At 55.4% G+C, this 20,546-nt stretch overlaps 1 protein-coding gene across 5 annotated transcripts; it reads right to left on the bottom strand.

Moving 5' to 3' along the window:
- Positions 1–74: 74 nt before the first annotated feature.
- Positions 75–16,170, bottom strand: Rhbdf1 (rhomboid 5 homolog 1). Of its 5 annotated transcripts, XM_087202957.1 has the most exons (21): positions 16,025–16,147; positions 13,445–13,547; positions 9,623–9,713; positions 7,099–7,236; positions 6,899–7,029; positions 6,529–6,633; positions 5,818–6,031; positions 5,181–5,390; positions 4,984–5,106; positions 4,754–4,911; positions 4,099–4,356; positions 3,900–4,011; positions 3,702–3,776; positions 3,459–3,620; positions 2,680–2,780; positions 2,474–2,537; positions 2,006–2,100; positions 1,402–1,477; positions 1,233–1,333; positions 963–1,116; positions 94–741 (listed from the first exon to the last, which is right to left on the bottom strand). In XM_087202957.1, exons 3-21 carry the CDS (start codon positions 9,638–9,640, stop codon positions 322–324), a joined length of 2,715 nt encoding a protein of 904 aa, XP_087059083.1. In that variant the 5' UTR covers positions 9,641–9,713; positions 13,445–13,547; positions 16,025–16,147; the 3' UTR covers positions 94–321. The 5 variants fall into 5 exon arrangements, with proteins under 5 accessions (XP_004873790.1, XP_012924295.1, XP_021107062.1 ...); XM_004873733.4 differs by lacking the exon at positions 6,529–6,633 and having other exon boundaries at positions 75–741; positions 16,025–16,140; XM_013068841.3 differs by lacking the exons at positions 6,529–6,633; positions 9,623–9,713 and having other exon boundaries at positions 75–741; positions 16,025–16,140.
- Positions 16,171–20,546: the final 4,376 nt, after the last annotated feature.

Genomic DNA, 20,546 nt, shown 5'->3' with positions numbered 1-20,546 from the left:
GGTCGGAGGCCAGGGCCTTCAGGGCCTCCCTCCACTGCCCCAGACAGAAATCAGGAAGGAGGAGACAGCCCCAGTTAAGTTAGTGGCAGCTAAAACGCTACCAGTCCATTTATTGGCCACATGAAGTGGTCGTCAAGGGACTAGTTAGAAGGTTATCATGGAAATTAGTGTAATAAATGCCTGGCAGTATAAAGGGTTCAACAAAAATGAACAAGGCACAAGAGGTCTGTATCCAGAAAATGTGAGTCCCCACATAGATGAGGCAGTCCTGCATGCCTGTGAGGCTAAGGGTGGTCATGGCCACCAGCGCCCACAGCCAGCTTAGTGGAGCTGAGCATCCAGCTCATACTTCTCACAGAACTTGTCGGTGAAGGGGATGCAGGTGAGGAACTCGCACCACTCACAGCGGACGGGATAGAAGTAGAAGAGGATCACCAGGCCAGCCAGCAGGCCCAGGAAGACTGCCTGGAAGATGATAATCTGGCAGCGTTTGCGGTACAAGTCAAACTTGCCGAAGCTGATGTAGGGCAGGAAGGCAAAGGAGAGGAAGAGGCCACTGATGAAGCCTGAGATGTGGGCAAAGTTGTCAATCCAGGGTAGCAGCCCAAAGGCGAAGAGGAAGAGCACCACAGCCAGCAGCTTGAAGAAGGCACGCCAGGGCCGTGCCAGGATCTGCCAGCTCTGGAAGAGCTCCACGAAGAGGCAGGCCAGGATGCCAAACTGCGAGCCGGCTGGGCCCACCTGGGGGCAGTGGCAGTGACAGTGGCTGTGAGCCAGCCAGGCCAAGCAGCCTCCCTGGGTTTGGTTTCATCTTCCCATCCCACCTCCCTAGGCCCAGAACACACTGGGACTGAGAACCAATGAAGATTCTCCCAGGCTGGGCACTCGTGCTCAATACAAACAGGGTTCATGCAGGGCCATAGGCACATGTGGAGGGTCCCCACCCAGGGAGGCAGCCTTACCTCCGCCCTGTACGGCAGGAAGATGGCACTGGCCAGGTTGCCAGTGATACCACTCAGAAGATAGATGATGGCTATGCGGTGCCAGCCTGCCAGCTTTTCCAGGTCACGCAGGACAGTCATCTGGAAGCAAACGGACACCAGGCAGTGCAGAATCCTGTGGGTGGTAGAGGGTGTAGGATGGGAGCACTCAGCAGGGATAATGGCTTCATTACCACCCGCCACCCACTCCTGGGATCCCTGAGACCTGCTGCCCAGCCCAGTTTCACTTGCCCAGCGTGCAGGAAGAGGGACAGCCACAGACGGTAGAACTGGTCAGGCACCTCGGGGTTGAGGAAAGGCAGGAGACCACACACATCATCCATGCAGTGCACCTGTGCAGAGTGGCCAGTCAGTACCTGAAATAACGGGACAAGGGGAGGGACATGCCCTCAAAGCCTACCTGAGAGCAGAGTGTGGCCTCCTCATGGAAGTAGCCTCTCATGAAGTCACAGTACTCCCGGGAGGTGATTTCACACCTGGAAGGTCAGGCCAGGGTTTGGAGGGTGACACCCTGCGACAGGGGGACTGCTGGGGTCCAAGGACAGAGGCATCTGCTCAAACTATCCAGGCCAACATTTCTGACCCACATACATTCCCACTTACCTTCGTTGGCCCTTTCTCACCCCACAACCCTGTTGAATCTTGAGTTATTTCGGGGCTTGGTGTTTTGTCGGGGGTGGTTACTGGGGATTGAACCCAGGGACACTTTACCACTGAGCTACACCCCTTTGTTGATTTGGATTTGGCAGCGCTGGGGATTGTACCAGGGCGTTGCACATGCTAGACAAGCACTTTACCACTAAGCTGATTCTCAGGACCTTGTATTTTGAGACAAGCTATTAAGTTACCCAAGCTGGCCTCCAGCTTATGATGCCCCTGCCTTGGCCTCCTACGTGGCTGAGATTACAGGTGTGTGCCACCACACAAGCTAACACTTGGTGAGAGAGAAGCATGCAGTGTAGGATAATGATGTGAGCCCAGAAACACCTACACTGCCCACCTACCTGCCCTTGGTGCCAATGCAGCAGGGCCGGCCCGTTATGACACAGTCCATGTGAGGATGATTGGTGTGGTTCCCAGCACTGTTTTTGGTGCAGATCTAGGTCACAAATAGGGATGAGCTAGGTCACAGCCTCCCCCAATTCTTGGCCCTACACTCAATTTGGGGGCTGAGAGGGGAATGTGATAGGGTAGAAAACGGGCCTTCCTTAACTTCAGCAAACCACCATACCCTAAAGCCTCAGCTGGGCCATCTGTCAAGCTGGAAGAGTATTGTCTGACCTTCCTGATCTCTACCTAGATCTCTTGCCCTACTTGCCTAGAGAAAGCCTTACTGGCCAAAGGCCTGAGACACAGCAGCTAAAACTGGGTGGGCCCACGGTGGGAGTCTCTGGCATCACCAATGGGTAGAGTGTCACCTCCTAACCCATACAACAAGCATGACATCCAAGAATCCCCCCACTCCTTCTTACCGGCCACTTGGTGATGTCTTCTGGCCACTCATGGGGATCCTCAGAGGAGGGCTCATCACACACCCTGCATGAGCCCAGTACATGGTCGGAGCCTGCTCCAGCCCCTGGAATTGGCACCCTCCCACCCAGTCCACAATAAGGGGAGCACCTAACCCCTCAGGGAGATGTGGTCAAAGGCAGGTAAGAGGACAGCCAGCAGGACTAACCTGGGGTCTTGGTGGCAGACAGAGCCAAACTCCCTCTTGTGACCAGCAAGGTCTGGGGCGCTGGGATGCCTGGGCCACTTCACCCACACTGCCAGCGTGGACTGCAGGAACACAGGGTCAGCCCTGGTCAGAGCCCAACCCTTGCCCAGTTCAGTCAGAACAGTGTGGGGTCTCAGAGTCAGGAGTGAAAGCAAAGCCACGAAGCTCCTCCTCTAACTCCACCACTTCACCCCCGAGTTTACACTCCTAAAACACACTCACAGTCAGAAGAGATTCTGTTACAAGGAGTTCAACAGCATAATTCCTACTAGTTTAAAAGCAGCCTTTGTGTCCTATATCAGGAAACATGAACTATGCACCTCCATATCAGATGCTAAGATCTCGGAAGGCTGTGGCACTTACATTAACTTTAAGAGGCACACACACAGGACAGAAGCCAAACCAAGACCAGATAAAAAGGCAACTAATCATCTAAGGGAACTAGGGACAGAGGAGGGCAGGAGTGAGAAGCCATGACAGCCACAGGCAAGGCCTAGTGTGGCCAGCAGGTGTGATGCATCAAAAGCCAGGGTGGCAGAACATGGTGGTGCATGCCTATAATCCCAGCACTTGGGAGGCTGAGGCAGGAGGACTGCTGCAAGTTCAAGGCCAGCCTGCACTACACAGTGAGTTCAAGGCCACCTTGACAGTGAGATGTTATTTAAAAAAAAAAAAAAAAAAAAAAAAAAATCAGGGTAAAGTCTGGAGACACTGAGAGCCAAGGAGCTATGCAGACACACCGAGCACTCCTCCTCTGATGTCTGCACACAGCCCGACCGGTCATTGCGCACGCAGCAGGCCGAGTGCTTCTCCCGCTCACGGGCAGCGCTGATGAAGCTGTGCACCTGTGGATCCTGGCGCATGCAGGGTGAGAACTTGGCACCCAGGTGAATGAGGGCCTCCTGCGGAGAGGGAGACAGCAGCTGGGGCCCAGGTCCCCCCAACCTGCCCTGCCAGGCCCCGCCCTCAGCCCCCGCCCTCACCGAGCTGGGGCCGATCCAGAAGTTCTCCTGCTGCACGTACTTGACATTCTCGTAAACGCCCCGGTTCCGCAATACCTGGGGAACACGCCATGCCAGGATTAGACCAGGCTGAGCAGTCCTGCACCTCCCAAAGCACAGCCTGAGGGGGTCCAGGGCCCAGAGCCACTCATCTGGGCCCAGGAGTGGGTGAGAGCTCACCGAGTCCACCGTCTCATGCTGTGAGAAGCCCACAGGCGCGATGCCATAGATGCAAACGGCTAGAATGGTGACGAGCGAGTGCACGAAGGTGAGCCAGTAGGTGAAGAAAGGCCTGCAGGGCAGAGCATTAGCAAATGTCCTCTGCCCGGCTGGAGCCCTCACCCAGGAGCCTGTGTCCCAGCCCCAGGCTTGCGCCTACCTGTGGTCATCCATGTCTTCGATCTGGCGCTTGACGTAGCTGTCAATACGCTTTCGGTAGGTGCGGTTGGTGAGGCGCCCCACCATACCCAGCCCATATGGCCGCTTCTCACGGGCGAAGAGCTTCCGCACAGGAACAGCAATGCGCTGGCCCCGTCGTGGCCCCACAGGGCTCACGACCTCCTGTCGAAGCCGCACTTTGGGCTGTGGGGCCACTGTGCCACCGTCCTTTTGCTTCCGCCAGCCGCGCTCCAGGGGCCTGGGGGAGGGGGAAGCCAGCGTGTTCACCACCGCCCCCCACCGGCTGCGGTCTGCCCCCAGCAGAGCAGAACACTGGTCAGTCTCTGTTCTCCCCCTGCTGACCATGTGAGACAAGTAAAGGAGCAATGTGGCACCCCTCCCGGGGCCCACAAGAGGCTCTGTACCTCAGCCATATTGACCAGGTCATTTCCTCCTCTCGGCTGGAGTGGTCCAGCCCCTGGGCTTTGGCATTTCCCAATAGGCAATAGAGACTGGGAGCATGCCTTGCCCTGGCTTCCCAGTCCACCAGGAAACTTACTCTGCGGCAAATGCCAGAGCGTCACTCACTAGGGACCAGCAGCTCCTAGTATTGCAAAGCTTCTCCCTGTGGACCTCGCCCTGCCTGCTGCACTCACAGCATCAAGTGGCTGCGCTCCAGCTCGCTTCGGTCCAGGGCCCCACCCGTGAGGTCAGCCTGCTCAGGGGCTTTCTCCCAGTCCTTGAGCGCTGCCTCTGATGGGGACTCAAACACCTCGTCCGGGTATGTGGACAGCTCCTCGTGGAGGACACCTTCCTGAGCAAACATGTGAGGTCAGGATGGATACAGAGAGGGAGGAGATGGGGTGATGCCCCAGGTTCTTCTTACCCGGGCAAAGAAAGATGTGTCCAGCTCATCAGGGAAGTCCACTGTGTCCTCCTCCAGGAAGCTGGCAGGAGTAAAGCTTCGGCGCTGTGCCCGGCGCAATGTGCCATCCCTAACAGAGCGGCCCTACCGGCAAGGAGGCAACCTTGGGACCTGGCAGCTGGGTTTTCCCCACCCTCACCTTTGGCCCCTGAACCTACCTTCACTAGTGCTGCGGCTGCCCGGAAGCTCATCTTGGCCACAGATTCGCGCTTTCGTCTCCGAGGGAGCCGGTTGAAACCTGAGCGGGAGCTGGAGAAGGAGCAGAGGGAGGCAGCACCTGGCGTGACAGGAGTGTGTGGAGCACTCAGGCCATCAGCAGTATCATCTGGCTGGCGGAAGGCCCGGCCCCGGGCTAGAGGGTCTATGATCTGGCAGAGGTAAGGAGATGCTAGAGTCAGGGCTGGAATACGCACCATAGGGTCTCCTAGCCCAGCCAGACCCATAGATGCCTCACAGAGAGAGCCCAGATGCTATCTTCTCACTTTTTGCAGGCCCTGGATAGCTACAGGGGCATCACCTCACTCACAGCACCTATAGGGCTGCCTCTCCCTCTCCTTCTCCCTCTGCCTCTGGATGCTCTCCTATCCAAAAGATGGCCCCGGTGCAATCCCAGGACTCAGCCTCCCCACCCACCATGGTTCCTCTTCCCAGATTATCTTAGGTGCCTTCCTGGGACTATCTCACTGCCTTCCCAAACATGAGCTCCTGAGGAGGGTCCTCTGCTCTGGCTGATATTCCCAGTACAACACAGAGGAGAACAATGAGGGCCCTGCAAGAGTCTGCAGAGCAGCACACCTTCTGCATGCCCAGCTGGCATGGCCCCACATATAGTGGAGGTGGAGTCTCAGTACTGGTCAGCGACACATTGTCCTGGCTGGGTAGGTCCAGTTCCCGGATGACCTGAGGCTTCAGCTTCCCATATCGCTGGCTGCAGTGACGGATGCTTTTGCGTTGCCACTTCTGGGTACTGTCACTGTCTTTGCTCACTCCGAACCAATCAGCTGTCCCCCTAACATGAGAGGGACTCAGCATGGGGCAGCCAGACCTATTCCTCCCAGGCAGGGGGTCTCAGAGGGCAACCTCCCAGGCAGCATGCTCAGCCCCAGGCCTCCAGGCACCGCAGGTCCTGGGCTCTAGATTGGTAGAATCTAATTATGAAGACAAGTGGGTTCCAGCTCTAGCCCCGCCAAACAGTAAGGCGACTGCAGTTCCCACTAGAGCACATCTTCAGGCCTCACCTAGGCAGGCCACACTTAGGTCCCCACCCTACCCGAGTCCAGAGAGAGCCTGGCTCCAGGCAGTGGCTGTAACTCAGGACACCACAGAACTGAGCAGGTGCCACAGGCCTAGGCAGGTTGCCCACAGCCCTAGGACATGCAGAGAAACACTATGAGCACCTGTCCTGAGGGGACCCCAAGAAATGCCAACCACTCTGGCAGCTCCAAGAGGGCACATGACATGCACACACCAAAAAACACCAACACATTCATGACCTGCCTGAGGTACCTGAGCAGGGACCAAGAGAGAGACTGGCGCTGTGGGGAGGCCCTGTGGGCAGCCCGGGGACCTGGGAGGGGCAGAGTGTGAACTCGCCCAAAGCGTACCTGTCGGCTGTGAGGGGCCAGAGTGTTAGGGTAGGGTAGAAAGAGGAGAGTGGGTATGGGAGGGAGCAGAGAGAGGGGTGAGGTGAGAGCACTCAGGTCCCAGAACAGGGGGCCAGGGTGGCACGGGGACCCAGATAGTGGAGTGACCTGAGACAGGAGGGGCCCCTGCCCCATTCTCAGCCCCAGTACCCAAAAGGGGACCTGTGTGCCACCTTTTGTCCCCCACTCCAGCCCCTGCCCCAACCTGCAGAATAACCAGGGCACTGCAGTACCTGCGGATGGTCTGTGTGATAGACGTCTGCCGCTGCAGCACAGGCCGCCGGGGCTCATGGTAGGGTGAAGGCACATGGGCCGTTTCAGCTGGCATGCTCACACTCCGCAGGAAAGCCTGGCGTCTTAAGGGCTGGGCAACAGGGTCATGGTAAGGCGCCTGCATGAGGCACACAAACAATCCCTGCTGGCCAGGACCTACCTGCAGGAAGCCAGGTTCCTCTGTAGCCAGGGGCACTGCAGCTGGAATGTCCAGTTTTAACCAGGGTGGCTTCTTGCGCTGCAGACTGCTTGTGCTGTCCCTGCGGGCTTCATTCATGGTTCCAGGTGGAGTGCAGGCCTGGGGGTGCGGGGTGCCATTCAATAATGACAATGCTGACACATCTCTGAAGACTCACTATGCCCAGACCAATGAAGCTCTGATAAACCCAACAGTAGTGCTCACAGCTGTTGTGTGCCTTGCACTGACATGCTCTGTGCTTGCCTTGGTCCTCCCCACAGACAGGTCCTCAGACAAGATGAATCCATGGGACAACACTGGGAGCACCTACTAGGAGCAATATCTTTGGAGTGCCTGGCACACACTGGAGAAGCAGATCAAAATCCCTGCCCTCCCAGCTGGCCATGGTGACTCATGCCTGTAATCCTAGCACTCAGGACACGGAGACAGGAAGACTGTGGAGAGTTCAAGGCCATCCTGGGCTACAGAGTGAGTTCAAGGCCAGCCTGAATTATATAGTGAAACCCTGTTTAAAAATTTAAAAAAATTCGATCTCCGGTACCAAAAAATTTAAAAAATGAAAAAAATAAAAATAAAAAAAAATTGGGGCCGGGGATTTAGCTCAGTGGTTTCACTACCAGCTGCACAAGTGCAAGGACCTGAGTTCAATCCCCGGTACCAAAAAAAAAAAAAAAAAATTAGAAAATTAAAAAATAAAAAATAAATTTAAAAAATCCCTGCTCTCCTGAGGCTTAGATTCTAAATAACAATAACCCTATAAATAAGTAAAAGACTACATGAAACCATATTAAAAGATGCTAAGTGGGCCAGGGATTTAGCTCAGTGGCACCGAAGTCCAAGGTCCTGAGTTCAATCCCCAGTACCGCAAAAAAAAAAAAAAAGATGCTAAATGTGATAGGGAAAAATGGCAGCAAATTACAGCTGTTTGGCAGGGGACAGTGAAGCCTCCCTGTAATAGGACAGCCAAACAAAGGCTTGAAGGTGGTGAAGATGGAGCACAGCTGGACTGTGCGGCATGCATACACAGGGACAGCAATGCGAAGTTTGCATGAGCGCCAACTCCGGCTGATCTGACCCAGACCTCACTGCCCTAACCACCATGACTTCCGCTCTGCAGACAGAGGCCCACTAAACATACAACCACTTGTACAGAGTGCGTGGCCAGCCTACCGCACACAGGAGTTGCCACTTTCAGAGAAAGACATGGCTCTCCAGAATGGCAGACCACCAGCTTGGGACAGCAGGCTCCTTTGTGCAAAGTAAAACCATCTGGGAGCAGAAACCATGATGGCCACCAGGTGGTGTGACATGCTTAGAAAGGGCAGGGAGGAGCTGGGCACTGTGGTAGGTGGGGGCTGCATGCCTCACAGCACCCTGAGCATCTGAAACAACAAATCTGCCATACTGGCACTGGGAGGGATCCAGGGTAGAGAGGTCAGGATTCAATCTGGGCCATCACTGCCTTGCCATGAGTCTGAGGCAAGTCCAGACTGGCCTCCGAGGGATGCTTTCCCTCCCTACAAATGACAGTCACTGGAGATCTACACACCTTTTCCCCAAGGACCACAGGATCTGGAAAGTGGACAGCCAAGAAGGTTCCTTGAGCACAACAGGAACAAAGATGGGAGTGGAGCTCCCTGAAGTAATACTGGAGGGCAGAAAATCCAAAATTCCTCAACCATCTCAAAGAGTGTAGACCCAATGGGGTCTGAGCAGCAGCATGTGAAGCATGTACCTTCAGAAATGGCCTCACTTAGGAGTTTCCTCAACTCCTTGGAGGGGACAGAGAAGCCCCACCCACACTATAAACAGGGAAGCTGAGGCCTACAGAACAGAGCCTTGTCTTGCTCAAGGTCACATATTCAGAGTATTTTACCTAGGGACAGGCCAGGATGCCGCTCAGAGCTTCTCAGAGCTTCTACATCGACCAAGGAACACCCAAACTAGTGCATATGGCTCCTATGGGCCTTACACTGACCAAGAAAAGGCATATGCTACTGATCACAGTAGCTACTGGTTTTATATCAACCAGGGACAGCCCTAGAACAACGCTCACAGCAACTGCTGGCCATACACTAACCACTGATCAGGAACGGAAGAGAGAGTGGGAGGGAGTCCTTCAGGATGCTTACTCCTGGTTCTTCCCCTCACATCCCAACCTCTTCTCCAAGCTTTGGGTCCCAGGTGGCAGCTGAGAGACAAAGCCTTGAGATGCTCCCCAAAAATGCTGCTCAGAGGTCTAAAGGCTTAGTTCCCTCTCCCCTGCCCTCATCTGGCCTCATCATGGGACGAGGGCAGCCTTAGTCTCCACACCACTGGGCCCCTGCCCATTCTGAGCCCCAGTATTAGGGGGAGAATGACAATACCTGACAAGAACACATCCTATTAGGAAGCAGATGGGACAAGGTTTCTCCAGGAGCTGAACTAGACCAGCCCACCTGACACATACCAAATGCCCAGCCCAGACCTGGATCCCATGTGTCACCTGGCCCCAGGTCAGCATCCTAGAGTAGCCATCTTCCTCATCTTCCCCCAGCTGTCTTTCCAAGGATTATATAGATTGTAGAAACATCACCCTGTGGTAAGAAAATGGCTTAAGGGCCACCTCTGCGTCTCAGACACTACTGGCAGAATCTGAGACAGCAGCAGGTGTGTGGGGAAAGTAGGATGGACTCGGGGTGGGGCCGGTCCTCAACCTGCAGAGCTGTGATCAAATCCTTTCAGCCAGGCAGGATGAACCTGCAGGCAGGGACCTAAGCGGTCTGCTCCCCAAGGATGTGTTGAGCCCCAAGGGGTCTAGGAGGTAAGGAGCCAGGCACCAGACAAGACAGACACCCTAGTATTTTAGGCAGGGAAAACCAGCCCGCCTTCAGTTCATTCTGAGGGGCCACACCAATCCTGCCACCCAACAGCCACATGCCTTTGCTAGTCGATTTTGTCTCCAGGAAAATTCCATGTTGCTGGTAAGGCTATTTATCGGTCCTAGAAAGGAGCATAGCCAAGAGTGGAGACTGGGGTGGGAGTGGGGATGGAGGAATCTATGGGGTCTCAGGAGATAGCCTCTCCAGAAACTTGTCCCACTGTGCCCAGCACTTCTAGGTGGCATCCAGCTGGTGCCTTGCTCAGGAGTGCAAGTGACTTTTTTTTTTTTTTTTGAAATAGGGCCTCACTACATAGTTGAAGCTAACCTTGAACTCACTATGTAGCCTAGGCTGGCCTCAAATCTCGGCAATCCTCCTGGCTCAACCTCCTGAGTTCTGGGATTACAGGCATGTAACCGGCAAGTAACCTTTGCCAACTAATTCACACACATTCATGATGTTTCACAGTTGCCCCCCACCCTGCCCCAGAGCCTGTCCTCAGTTCTGGCTCCCTCCCATCTCAAGGCCCCTGTGCATACATTCTGCCTGACCTTGGATGTGTTCCATGACCTCCAACCTCAGTATGGATGAGGGTCTCTCCCCTCTGTGGCCCCACCCCCATCTGACACTCCCTAGCCTGGATCCACCACCCCCTCCAGCAAGGCAAAGGCTACCTGGGAACACATTCACACACATGTGGGCCTCTGTCCTGCCACTGCTGGTCCACAGTGCCCAGGAGAGGCTGGCTCCAGAACCTCCACTGGGTAAACACTGGTCTCTGCAAAGCTCAAGCCAGCAGGGGCCTGTCAGCAGGATTTGGGACATGAGGGACTGCTGAAGGAGATGACTCCTCAGGTGGGTCGTGAAGGAGGAGCTGGCATGAGCAAGTAGGAATGGGGACAGCACAAGCTCAGAGGTGAGACGCTATGGGTGAAGATGCACCCCCCCGATTCAGCCGGCCCACAGCTGGCCCCTGGGTAAAGCAGAGCTACTCCACTCAGAGGCCCCAGCCCCTGCCTGACTATCCAGTCTCCTGGGGTGGAGGCAGTAGGGTACAAGAGAACCCACACGGCTCTAGGTCTTGCCGGCAGGGAGAAGACACCCACCCTGCCCTTGGTGCTGTCTCCTGCCTTGTGCCCAGTTCCTCATTTGGGCCTCAAGTGAGTGGGATTCACAAAGCATGGGGGAGGAGCAGCCCCAGGCCGGATGAAGCCCAGGCCAAGTAGCACTGCGCTGCCAGCCCACAGGGGCTCAATGTGCAGCCTCCCCCAGGCACACAGTGGGCTCTTGTTCCCAGACAGTCCCAGGGGACTCTCCCCTCTGCTGGCACCTCAGTATGGGGGGAACGATAGCCCACGAGGGCCTGACTGCCCAGGGTCACAGCATGAGTCACTCCGAAGAACCAGGAGACGCCCAAACCAGCTACTGGAACAAAGTGGGAAGTACTGAGGATCAGTGCTAACAGTGCAACTGAATCAAGTCAGGTCACGGAACAGTGGACCTCATGGGCACTCCAAGCAGTAGGACAAGCCAGCATGAGCAAGACTTGGGTTCGGATGAGGGTCAAGACGGGCCAAGGGAGCCACAGAGGGTGTGCATATTCAAGTCCACTCTAGCTGCCCGTGGAGAGCGGGAGCGGCTGTCTGCAGCTGTGTGGGCAGAGACTAGAGACTAGGTGGGGACAGAAGACAGTCCTGCTGACGTGGGAGCCTGCTGTGGGATGACTGGCGACCCTCCACGCTGGCCCCATGCATGAGTGCAGGAAGAGCCAAAACATGGGAAAGCCAGTGGGGAGAGCCCAGAGCAGGGCACTGCACACCACCTACAACCCTGAACAAGCCCCAGTTTTCTCATCTAAAAATCACAAGTAGGGCCAGGGATTTAGCTCAGTGGTTCCACCGCCTGCCTCGGAAGTGCAAGGTCCTAAGTTTGATCCCGGTACCAAAATAAATAAATAAACAAACAAATAAATAACACAGGTCATAGCAGTGCCTGGCACACAGTAGGTGTTCAATAAGTGGCAGCTGAATCAACACCAGAAAGGCTGGTGCAGCTGCAGAGGCAGGAAGAGAATAGCCAAAGCTGCAAGCGGGAGCGGGAAGCATGAGAGGGCAAGCCATGGGGAAACTAGAGGATTGTGCCCTTCCCAGGCCAAGCTTGGGAAGGTGCAATGGACAACATGGCCACAGCCAGTGCGAAAATGCATCCTCAGGTGTGAACAGCATCCACCTGTGCACACTCACAGGGCAACTGGAGGCAGCCCCAGAACTAGAACCAAGCCCAGGCCCAACAGGGCCCAGCCTGGGGTACCTTTAGCTCACCCACAACCAGCCCCAGAAAGAGCTGGTTTCTTCTGCACTCCTACTTGCCCCTTGGACTCTGCCTCCTCTTTGACCCAGAATCTGATGCCAAGTCCCAGAATACCTTTTGGGAGAAGGGATCACCAGCTGTCCAAAGCCCAGATCCCATTCCTTCACCACATGCTGCAACCCACATTGCAAAATGGAACTTTAAAAGTTAGATTCTCTTCTTTTAGAGATAAGCAACTTCTCCATACTTCCTCCTACTGACCAACATTTCCTCCCTTCACCCTAAAAGAAGTGATAGGATAAGCAGATACCTCCAGGAGGCTAGAGCCCAGGTTCCTGTCCATAAGAAAGAATCAAAGATGGCTGGAAGTGATAAAGCAGGTGTGGAGATTGCGTGCGTGCGTGCGTGCGTGTGTCTCTGCTTCTCCTCCCCTTTGTTCCTTACTAGAAAGGACCCTTACCCACCTGTACATGGTGAGATCATGACTTGAAGCAAATGGGCCCCTCCATCTCCTTGGATATACTCTGAATAAATCCTTTTTTACCAAAATACAATGGACCCTTGACTTATAAACTCAATTTATTCACAAGAGCCAGTTGTAACTCAAGTTGATCAATTGAAGGCTCAGGCTCCTCTACACAGCCTTCAAAGTCTCTCTCCTGTACACAGGCAGATCTCAGTTCTTAGAGAGACATTGGCCCAGGACTTCTCCATTAACCCCACAAAGGAAAGGATGTTGTAATGTTCCTTCCAGAACTCTTTAAGGGTTAAATCTGTATCTGAGGCTATCTGGAAGCACAAGCAGCTGGTATTTGGGTCATAACTAGACTTTGGTTGTAAGTTAAAACTAAAATTCCAGTCATAACCCAAGTTGTTCGTATGTCAGGCTGGTCATAACTCAAGGGTCCACTATATATAGTGGCATACGCCTGTGATCCTAGCACTCAGGAGGCTGAAGCAGGAGGATGGCCTGAGCTACATAGTGAGTTTAAGGCCAGCCTGGACTATTTGGCAAGACCCTGTCTCAGAAAAATCCTTTGATCTGGTCAGTGAACAAACGAACCTAAGCATATGAACTTAAGTGGCCAGTGACAACACCACGTGTGGTAAAGAAGAACTGCCTTGCTTCTCTGTACCTGTCTGCTTCATCTGTAAATGGCATCATGTTGGGAATATGTGCTGGGCCCTCTGCAAACCACAGGATGATCTCTGACCCTCCTAGTGAAGCCTTCCGCTTTTCTGTGGAAGAAACAGTTTTCGTGTGGAGCAGAGCAAGCCTGTGATCAACCCAGTGGCCTGCACAGCACTCTCTCCCTGTCGCCAGGACAACACACTAGCTCCCTGTCTCCTCATGTCCCCCATCCCCTGCCATCACCCCAGGCAGGCATAATGAGGGGCTTCCTGCTATGGGCAGTCTACAAGGGAAGTGGCCCCAGGTTCTGGAGGTGGCAGGAATCCCTGATGACAGTGATGCTGGAGAGGAAGGTACACACAAGAGAAAAGGGGCCAGCCCTGGAGAGTCCCACTACCCCTTTCCCTTTAAGCCAGCACAAGTGGCCAGGAGTCAAAGCTCCTGAACTGGCTGGGGCTGACATGACAGATACACCTGAGGGTCAGGAGGCCCCAAAGCTCAGAACAGAGTACCTGTCCAGGCCACCCACTTTGAAAGGAGTGGGAGCAAGGACTTAGCTGTACTAGAGCACGGGTGTAACCTGCCTATAAAACTGGACACTTCTGGTTCCTGTCTGGGGTCCAGCTGGGTCCCAACAGCTGAAGTGCTAGCTGACAGGGGGAGGAGCCCAACACCTTTGCAGAGGACAAATGAGCAGCCCGGTCACCAGTTAGAGCTCCCACAAATGGCTTTGACTGACCACACACATGCACATTCAGGTTCAGCAATTGCTCCCAGGCCCCCAGAAGCAGGATAAGACTGCAGAGGTTCCTGGAGGGGAAACTAAGTCAGCAAAATAGCTTCAGTTATCAGGAGCCTGGCACCGCAGCATGACACCTGATCATGAATGACCCTATCCATCTGTCATCACCCCTGGGAGGGGCTCTTTGTGTCTATCTTACAGCGAAGAGAGCTGAGGCTCAGAGAGGCTGGTCACTATGCAAGGTCACAGAGCCTAGAAGGGAGCACCACCTGCTGATGCTACTGCAGAGCTCAGCCTCCGGGAAGTGGAGGGCTGTCAGGCCCCTCTAGGCCACTCCCCACAAACCAGGGATATCGCAGGTGAGGGAGGATAGTATGACCTCTCAATATAGCCAACCCAGAAAACAAGCAGAAAGAAGCCAAGGAATCAGATCTCAAGGCAGAAAGTTTATCCGGTCCCAGGCACTTAGATGGGAGAACTGGAGCCCATGTGGGGAAGGTCCCTACATCCAGGCAGCAGCTGAAGGCCCACAGGAACAACTGGGGGTGCCCTGAGCACAGCCAAAGCTGGAAAGATTCTAGGGGAAAGCCCTGGTCGCTCCTAAAAGGTAAGGGACCCCTGAATCCAAGGTCCCCAGAAGCTCAGCTCCCAAAGTGCTGGGCAGCATCTTCCATCCAACTCCACAGACTTCAGCACCCTGTGCAGGAAGAGGCAGCCAAGCCCACAGAGGCTGCATAGAGGGCCTGGAAAGGGACCTGAGGACCAGTGCCTCCACACCAAGCCTCCAGAATCGCTTGCCCCTGCACTATTCGAAGGGAAAGGACCCAGCAGGCCCAGAATTATTGGTGGCAGGGGGCTCAGCCTCAGGAATCCCTTGAGCCACAGTCAGCTGCTGAGTTCCCAGCCTGTTCCCAACCTTAGGGTGGGGATGAGGGGGCTGGGGCTGGCTCCTTGGGGGTGGGGAGAACCCAGCCTGGGACTGCCCAGGCTTCTAGCTGGGCTAAACCTGAAAAGCCAGTTTCATCCTAGAATCTTCTCCAGGTTCCAACAGGAAGTGGGGGGGGGGGGCTTTCCAAGCACAAGACCATCTGGGTTTAAGGGTGGGCCTCGGAGTGGGGGGGGACCCTTGCCCATTCCTCACCCAGCAAGACAAACAGCGGGCCCTCCCTAGAGCCCTGAGCACCCGGGTCGGCTGTCAGCGCCCCACCAACCACGGGGCGGGGGTTGCTGCTTCAAGGCACCAGGCTGTGGCCTCAGGCTCAGCCTCTGCCAGCCTTCCAGGCCCCCACGCAGGATGGGGTCGTCTTTGGAAGTAGCTCCCAGTCAGCCCCTCGGAGTTCAGTGTTTACAGACGGCCCGGCCCGTGCGACAGGCAAGGGAGCGTCCGGCCCCCAGCCCACAGCTGCCGCTGTTACTCCCATCCCCGGAGGACGCCCGCTGGGACTGGGCCGTCCCGCCCTCCCTCGAGCTAGAGTCACAGTCACCTCCCACCGGGTGGCCGGGAAGGAAGGAGCCGGGAGGCCGCTTGGAGGGCTGGCTGGGCCGCAGGACTCGGAGCCCCAGGGCTCCCGACCCTCCCGAGCCTGGCAGTCCGCCTTCAGGCCGCTGGGACATGCTAATCTGGCCACCGGCTATTTTTGCGAAGTCAGGAATCCGGGCTGGGCCGCCGTAGCGGGCGCCTGGGAAACTCCGCGAAGGGAAGTCCGGCGCCTGGAGCAGGTTCGCGCCCGCATCCGGATCCGAATCCGGACCCGGCCCGGCCGGGAGGACAGCGCACGGCCGCACTCGGCAGACAGCCCCGGAACCGCGCGGCCCGGAACCCCGCGCCCGGCCGCCACTCACCGCTGCCACCGCTGAGCTGGGGATCCTGGACGTCCGCAGGGGCCGCCACCGCTGGCCGGGAGGGCGCCCGCGCCGAGTCGCCGCCCGCCCGCCGGGGAATGCCAAGGGGCGAGGGGCGTGCGCCGGGGCGGGCCCAGCGGGAGGGGCGGCCGCCTGACTCAGGGCTCAGGAATGCGCGCCGCCCGCTGCGGCGCCTCCTCCGGGAAGGCCGCCGCTGGCCTTGCTCTGTCCCTGTTCCGCTGGCAGAGACACCTGTGGCCGAGTAGTTTGGGAGGGCCTGGGGGAACCTGGTGGTCAGCAGCGGTCCTGGCTCCCCAGCTTCTCCCCGGATCCAGGTCAAGTCCTGACATTGTCCTGCCTCAACTTGTGCCTAAACTAAGGAGAGGGGTCATCCAATCTAAAAACCAGTCCGCAGTCGGGCTGAAATCCCAACACTCTGGGAGGCTGAGGCAGGAGGATCCCAAGTTTGAGCCCTGCCTGGGCAACTTAGTGACTTAGTGAGACCCTGTTTCAAAATAAAAAAGGGCTGGGGATATAGCTCAATGCAGAGTGCCTGAGTTCGATCCCCAGTACCTGTAAAAACAAAAATTCGGCTGGGGATATGGCTTGGTGGTAAAGCATCTGCCTAGCATGCACACAGTACCGCCAAAAAAAAAAAGGCCTACAGTGACAAGCCACTTATCCCACCCTGACCGAACCCCAGGCTTTGCTCACTTTCCACACACAGAACCACTCAGTCACACATGCATGCTCATGCATCCATTTGCTTACACACTCAACATGCTCACATTGTTTACAGACTCATGCATCTACTTGGGTACACATTTTCATGGGTACATTCATGCCACTCACACATTTACACTTCTAGACACTCATATTAATGTTTTTGTCACAGCCACATCAAAGCAGTTACCCTTTCCCTGGGCTTCCTCCCCTACTCCTCCAAGCTGCACACTTCTGAGCTCACTGAGCAAAGTGGCATCACTGTTCCTTGTCCTCTGCCTCAGTGCTCCATAGTACCCCTGGGAGGCTCATCCCTGCTGAGTTGGATACAAATGGCCCATCTACTTTCAGCTTTCAGCTGGGGGTTTTCTAGCATCTTCTCTCCTGACACTGGGTGCAGACATCAGGGTATAAACAAAGCTGTCCAAGAGTTGCTGTGGGGCCAGGGGTCAGACTTCTACTGAGTAGTGGTTCTGGGGGTCTTCCTGCTCACCAGTTGTTCAGGCCTCAGAGGGTCTACAGTTTCCCAAGTGCTGGGCAGCTCCACGGCCCTTCATCAGCCTGTGCAGTGAGAGGCAGCCAGGTAGGGAACCTGATGGTTCTGTGCTGGTCACAAGGCCACTGCTCCCCAACCACATTCTCAGGGACGTGGTTTAGGCCCTGGGAATTGACTTGCTAACACCAAAGTTCGCCAAGCTGCATCCAGTGCCTGACTACAGACTATGTTTTGAAAATAAAGTTGACAACTTGAACTAAAGGTGGCGGTGGATGTAGCGGTAGGGGCCAGACCATGGGGAATGCTCCTCTGCCTGTATCCTCAATTATACCATAGGACAGGGTGGTGTGGACACATAGTGGGTCCTTGATGAACACAAGCAATATCAACACAATTCTTTGATAGAGAGAGTCCCTGGAAGCTTGGGATGGGGTGGAGGAGACTCCTTCGCTATGGAGACTACTGCTGGTGCCTCAGGGACAGAGCAAAAGGGACGCTGCCCTGGTGCAGATGTTCAGGGCTCCTGGACCCCACATACACCGCCCTTCCTTCTTTTTATTTTTTTATTGTTTTGGTACCAGTACCAGAGATCGAACTTGAGTCCTTGCGCTTGTGAGGCAGGTGGCGGAACCACTGAGCTAAATCCCTGGCCCGAACGCTTCCTTCTACGCCAGACTCAGGGACAGAACAATCTCCATACCTTGCATTCTTGACCCCTGTCTGGGATAAGCAGGCACTGGATGCTCAGACTGGGCTGGCTGGACTAGTGGTTGTGTCTTCTCTGGAAAGCCAGGGACTAACCTTGTCTCCAAAAAAATGCCACAGCTGGGTATCTGTAATCCATAGGTCCCCTTCTTCAGTGGACACTGTAGGACACAACTCAGATCTCTCCTAGACACAAAGATTCACCTCCAGCAACCAGGAGCCACACAATGGCCCAGGAGTCCCCTCCAATGGAAGCGAATCCTCCACAGAAGGTGTTACATCCAGGCAAACAGCTTCCCTCCATGTTCATACTTCCAGGGCTCTCTTGGCTCCCAAGCACAGGTGGCATCTACAGCAGACCCTCTGGCAAACCCTACTCTCATGGCCTTCACCAGTATGGCTCCCAACAGCATGACCCTGCTTGAGATCCCCATCCCAGTGTCTGTGTCTAGGAATCCCTTGACACAGCCTACCCTGGCCTCCAAAGCAAGGGTATCAGAAGGAAAGCATGAGTGGAGGACAGACATATATATGCTCAGGCCTGTACCAAGTCCACATGGACACATGTCTGCATACACGTGTGCTGCCTCAAGCCTGCCCTACTGGCCTGTATACTGGTGGAGGAGCCCTTATTAAAACCCAGCCCCCTGACCCCTTACCCCTCTATCTTTCATCTTCCCTGGAGAAAAGAAAATCAGCTTCAATTGCTTAGTATGTCTGGAGCTGGTGCATAGGTGTCTAAAGGATGGGTAAGTACTATCTACCCCAGGTCTTGTGAAGCTTGCTCCAAGACATGAGTGGGTGGAACCCTGACCAGTAAGAGAAATCTTAACAACTACCTTGGAATTCTCAGCTCAGGTTCCAGGCCACATGTAATCACCCTAGGGAACCAGGCCCTGGGCTTTGGAGGTCCTTAAAGAGATCAGAAGAAGAAACTGCCACTGCCTGGGGAGCAGAGATTCAGGGACAGATCCCTGGCTATTTGGGGAGGAAGCAGAAGTGGGCCAGGCTGGTCCAGGTTGAAGCCACAGCTATTTCTGAGGCAGCTGCCCCCCCCCCCCCATGGTCCAGGGCTTAGCAAAGAGGTAGAAAGCTTCTGGGTCCAGAGAATAGCAAAATTGGCAGCATAATCCCCAGAAGAGAGGGTGCAACCACACCCACACCCACCCACACCCACACACAGGACTGTGGCTGCCTTCCCTGCTCTAGGAACCACTGACCCCCACCCTCAAGGCCTACCAAATACAAAAGGCCAGAGCCAGGGATTTAGCTCACTGGTGCCACGCCTGCATCACAAGCTCAGGGTCCTGAGTTCAATTCCTGGTACCAGTAAAACAACAAAAAAACCCTCAGTACCAAATACAAAAGGTCACAGAGGCCTGCTAAGAAGCTGCTAGAAGGGTGCCCATGTAGCATAGGACCCCATTGGCTCTGACCACTCCTCCTTCAGCAACTGTCAGTCCATCCTCCAGTGGGAGAGAAAACTAAACCAGTGCATTGAGGCCTTGGAACAGTGAGGCTAATCCTGAACCTCTGTCTCTGTAGCCTTTAGAGCCAAGGAGAGCCACACCCCTCACAGCAGGAGGCTGTTCCAGCTCTTCTATAGCTTATGAGTTGGGGTCACAGAGCTGCTCACTCCAGTTTTGAAGCCTTCTGCAGCCTCTGACTCCTCACCTCTACCTCCCACTGACACCCTTGCTTTCCTAACAAGCCTCCCCAGCCCAGCATCAGGGCACACTGAAGATAGTAGAGATCCAGAGGCCCCTCTTCTCTCCTGGTATCACCACCTCCTGCCCCTGGCCAGCCTGCCATCCCACCCTGCAGACCACAGGGAGAAAACCCAGCCCCCCACTTCCAGCCTGCTACAGTGGGACCTTACACCACAGACCAGGAAGTGGGGGGGGGGGTAGAGATTGCGCAAGCCCCCCACTCAGGCCAAAACATCTGGAGAAGTGGGATGCTGGCGCCAGCCCTACCTCGTTCTCCTGGGGCAGAGCCTGGCTGCCCACTAGATGGAATGAGCCTCTCCTTGTTCATCTGAAAGGTGAGAATAAGAGAGCCTTTCAAAATGCCCACCATTTCTGCTACACCCATCCTCCCCTGACCTCATCAGGGCCACAAGGGCCCAAATGGGGCCTCACTTTCCCTCCTAGATTTTGAAGGGCAAGGAGGGGGAACTTTTCCCACAGGAAGCGGGAGTCATTGTCTGGGTGGAATGGCTGGAGGGGATATGAGAGGAAGGGGGTGGGAGTCACATCCAGGCCTGCCTCATTAACAGGGATTTATGACACAATGTCCCCCCCTCCAAACCCCCAGTAGCCCCTGGAAGTGGCATACAGTGCCACAAACAGCTGGGTGGCTTCCTGCAGGCAACAGGCAGCCACTGCCCCTCCCTCTAGGCAGCAGGCAGCAGTGAGCAGGCAGCAGCTGCCCCTTTCTCCCCAGGAAGTCTTGGTTGGGCCCCAGCTGCTCAGAAGAGAAGCAGTAGACCAGGGTCCTGCCTGCTGGCTTTACCTAGGATCCTAGGTGCCTTCTGCATCTGACCGTCAGACTCATGGCCTGTCTCTCTGCGCTGTCCAGCACTTCCCATGGGACGCC

This window comes from Heterocephalus glaber, unplaced genomic scaffold (genome assembly GCF_053883595.1).
Source record: "Heterocephalus glaber isolate CG9 unplaced genomic scaffold, H.glaber_assembly_v1.0 deba00001781, whole genome shotgun sequence".
NCBI lineage: Eukaryota > Metazoa > Chordata > Mammalia > Rodentia > Bathyergidae > Heterocephalus > Heterocephalus glaber.
Note: the sequence above shows the minus strand (reverse complement) of the source record. Positions and strands in the feature narration are given on the sequence as shown.

Bases quoted from the DNA above. Each gene is read 5' to 3' on its own strand.
- Rhbdf1 (XM_087202957.1), bottom strand. The intron at 2,538-2,679 runs GTTAGTCCTGCT...GGGCTCATGCAG, and splicing joins GTCTGCCACCAAGACCCCAG to GGTGTGTGATGAGCCCTCCT. The intron at 2,101-2,473 runs GTAAGAAGGAGT...TTTGTGACCTAG, and splicing joins AAGACATCACCAAGTGGCCG to ATCTGCACCAAAAACAGTGC.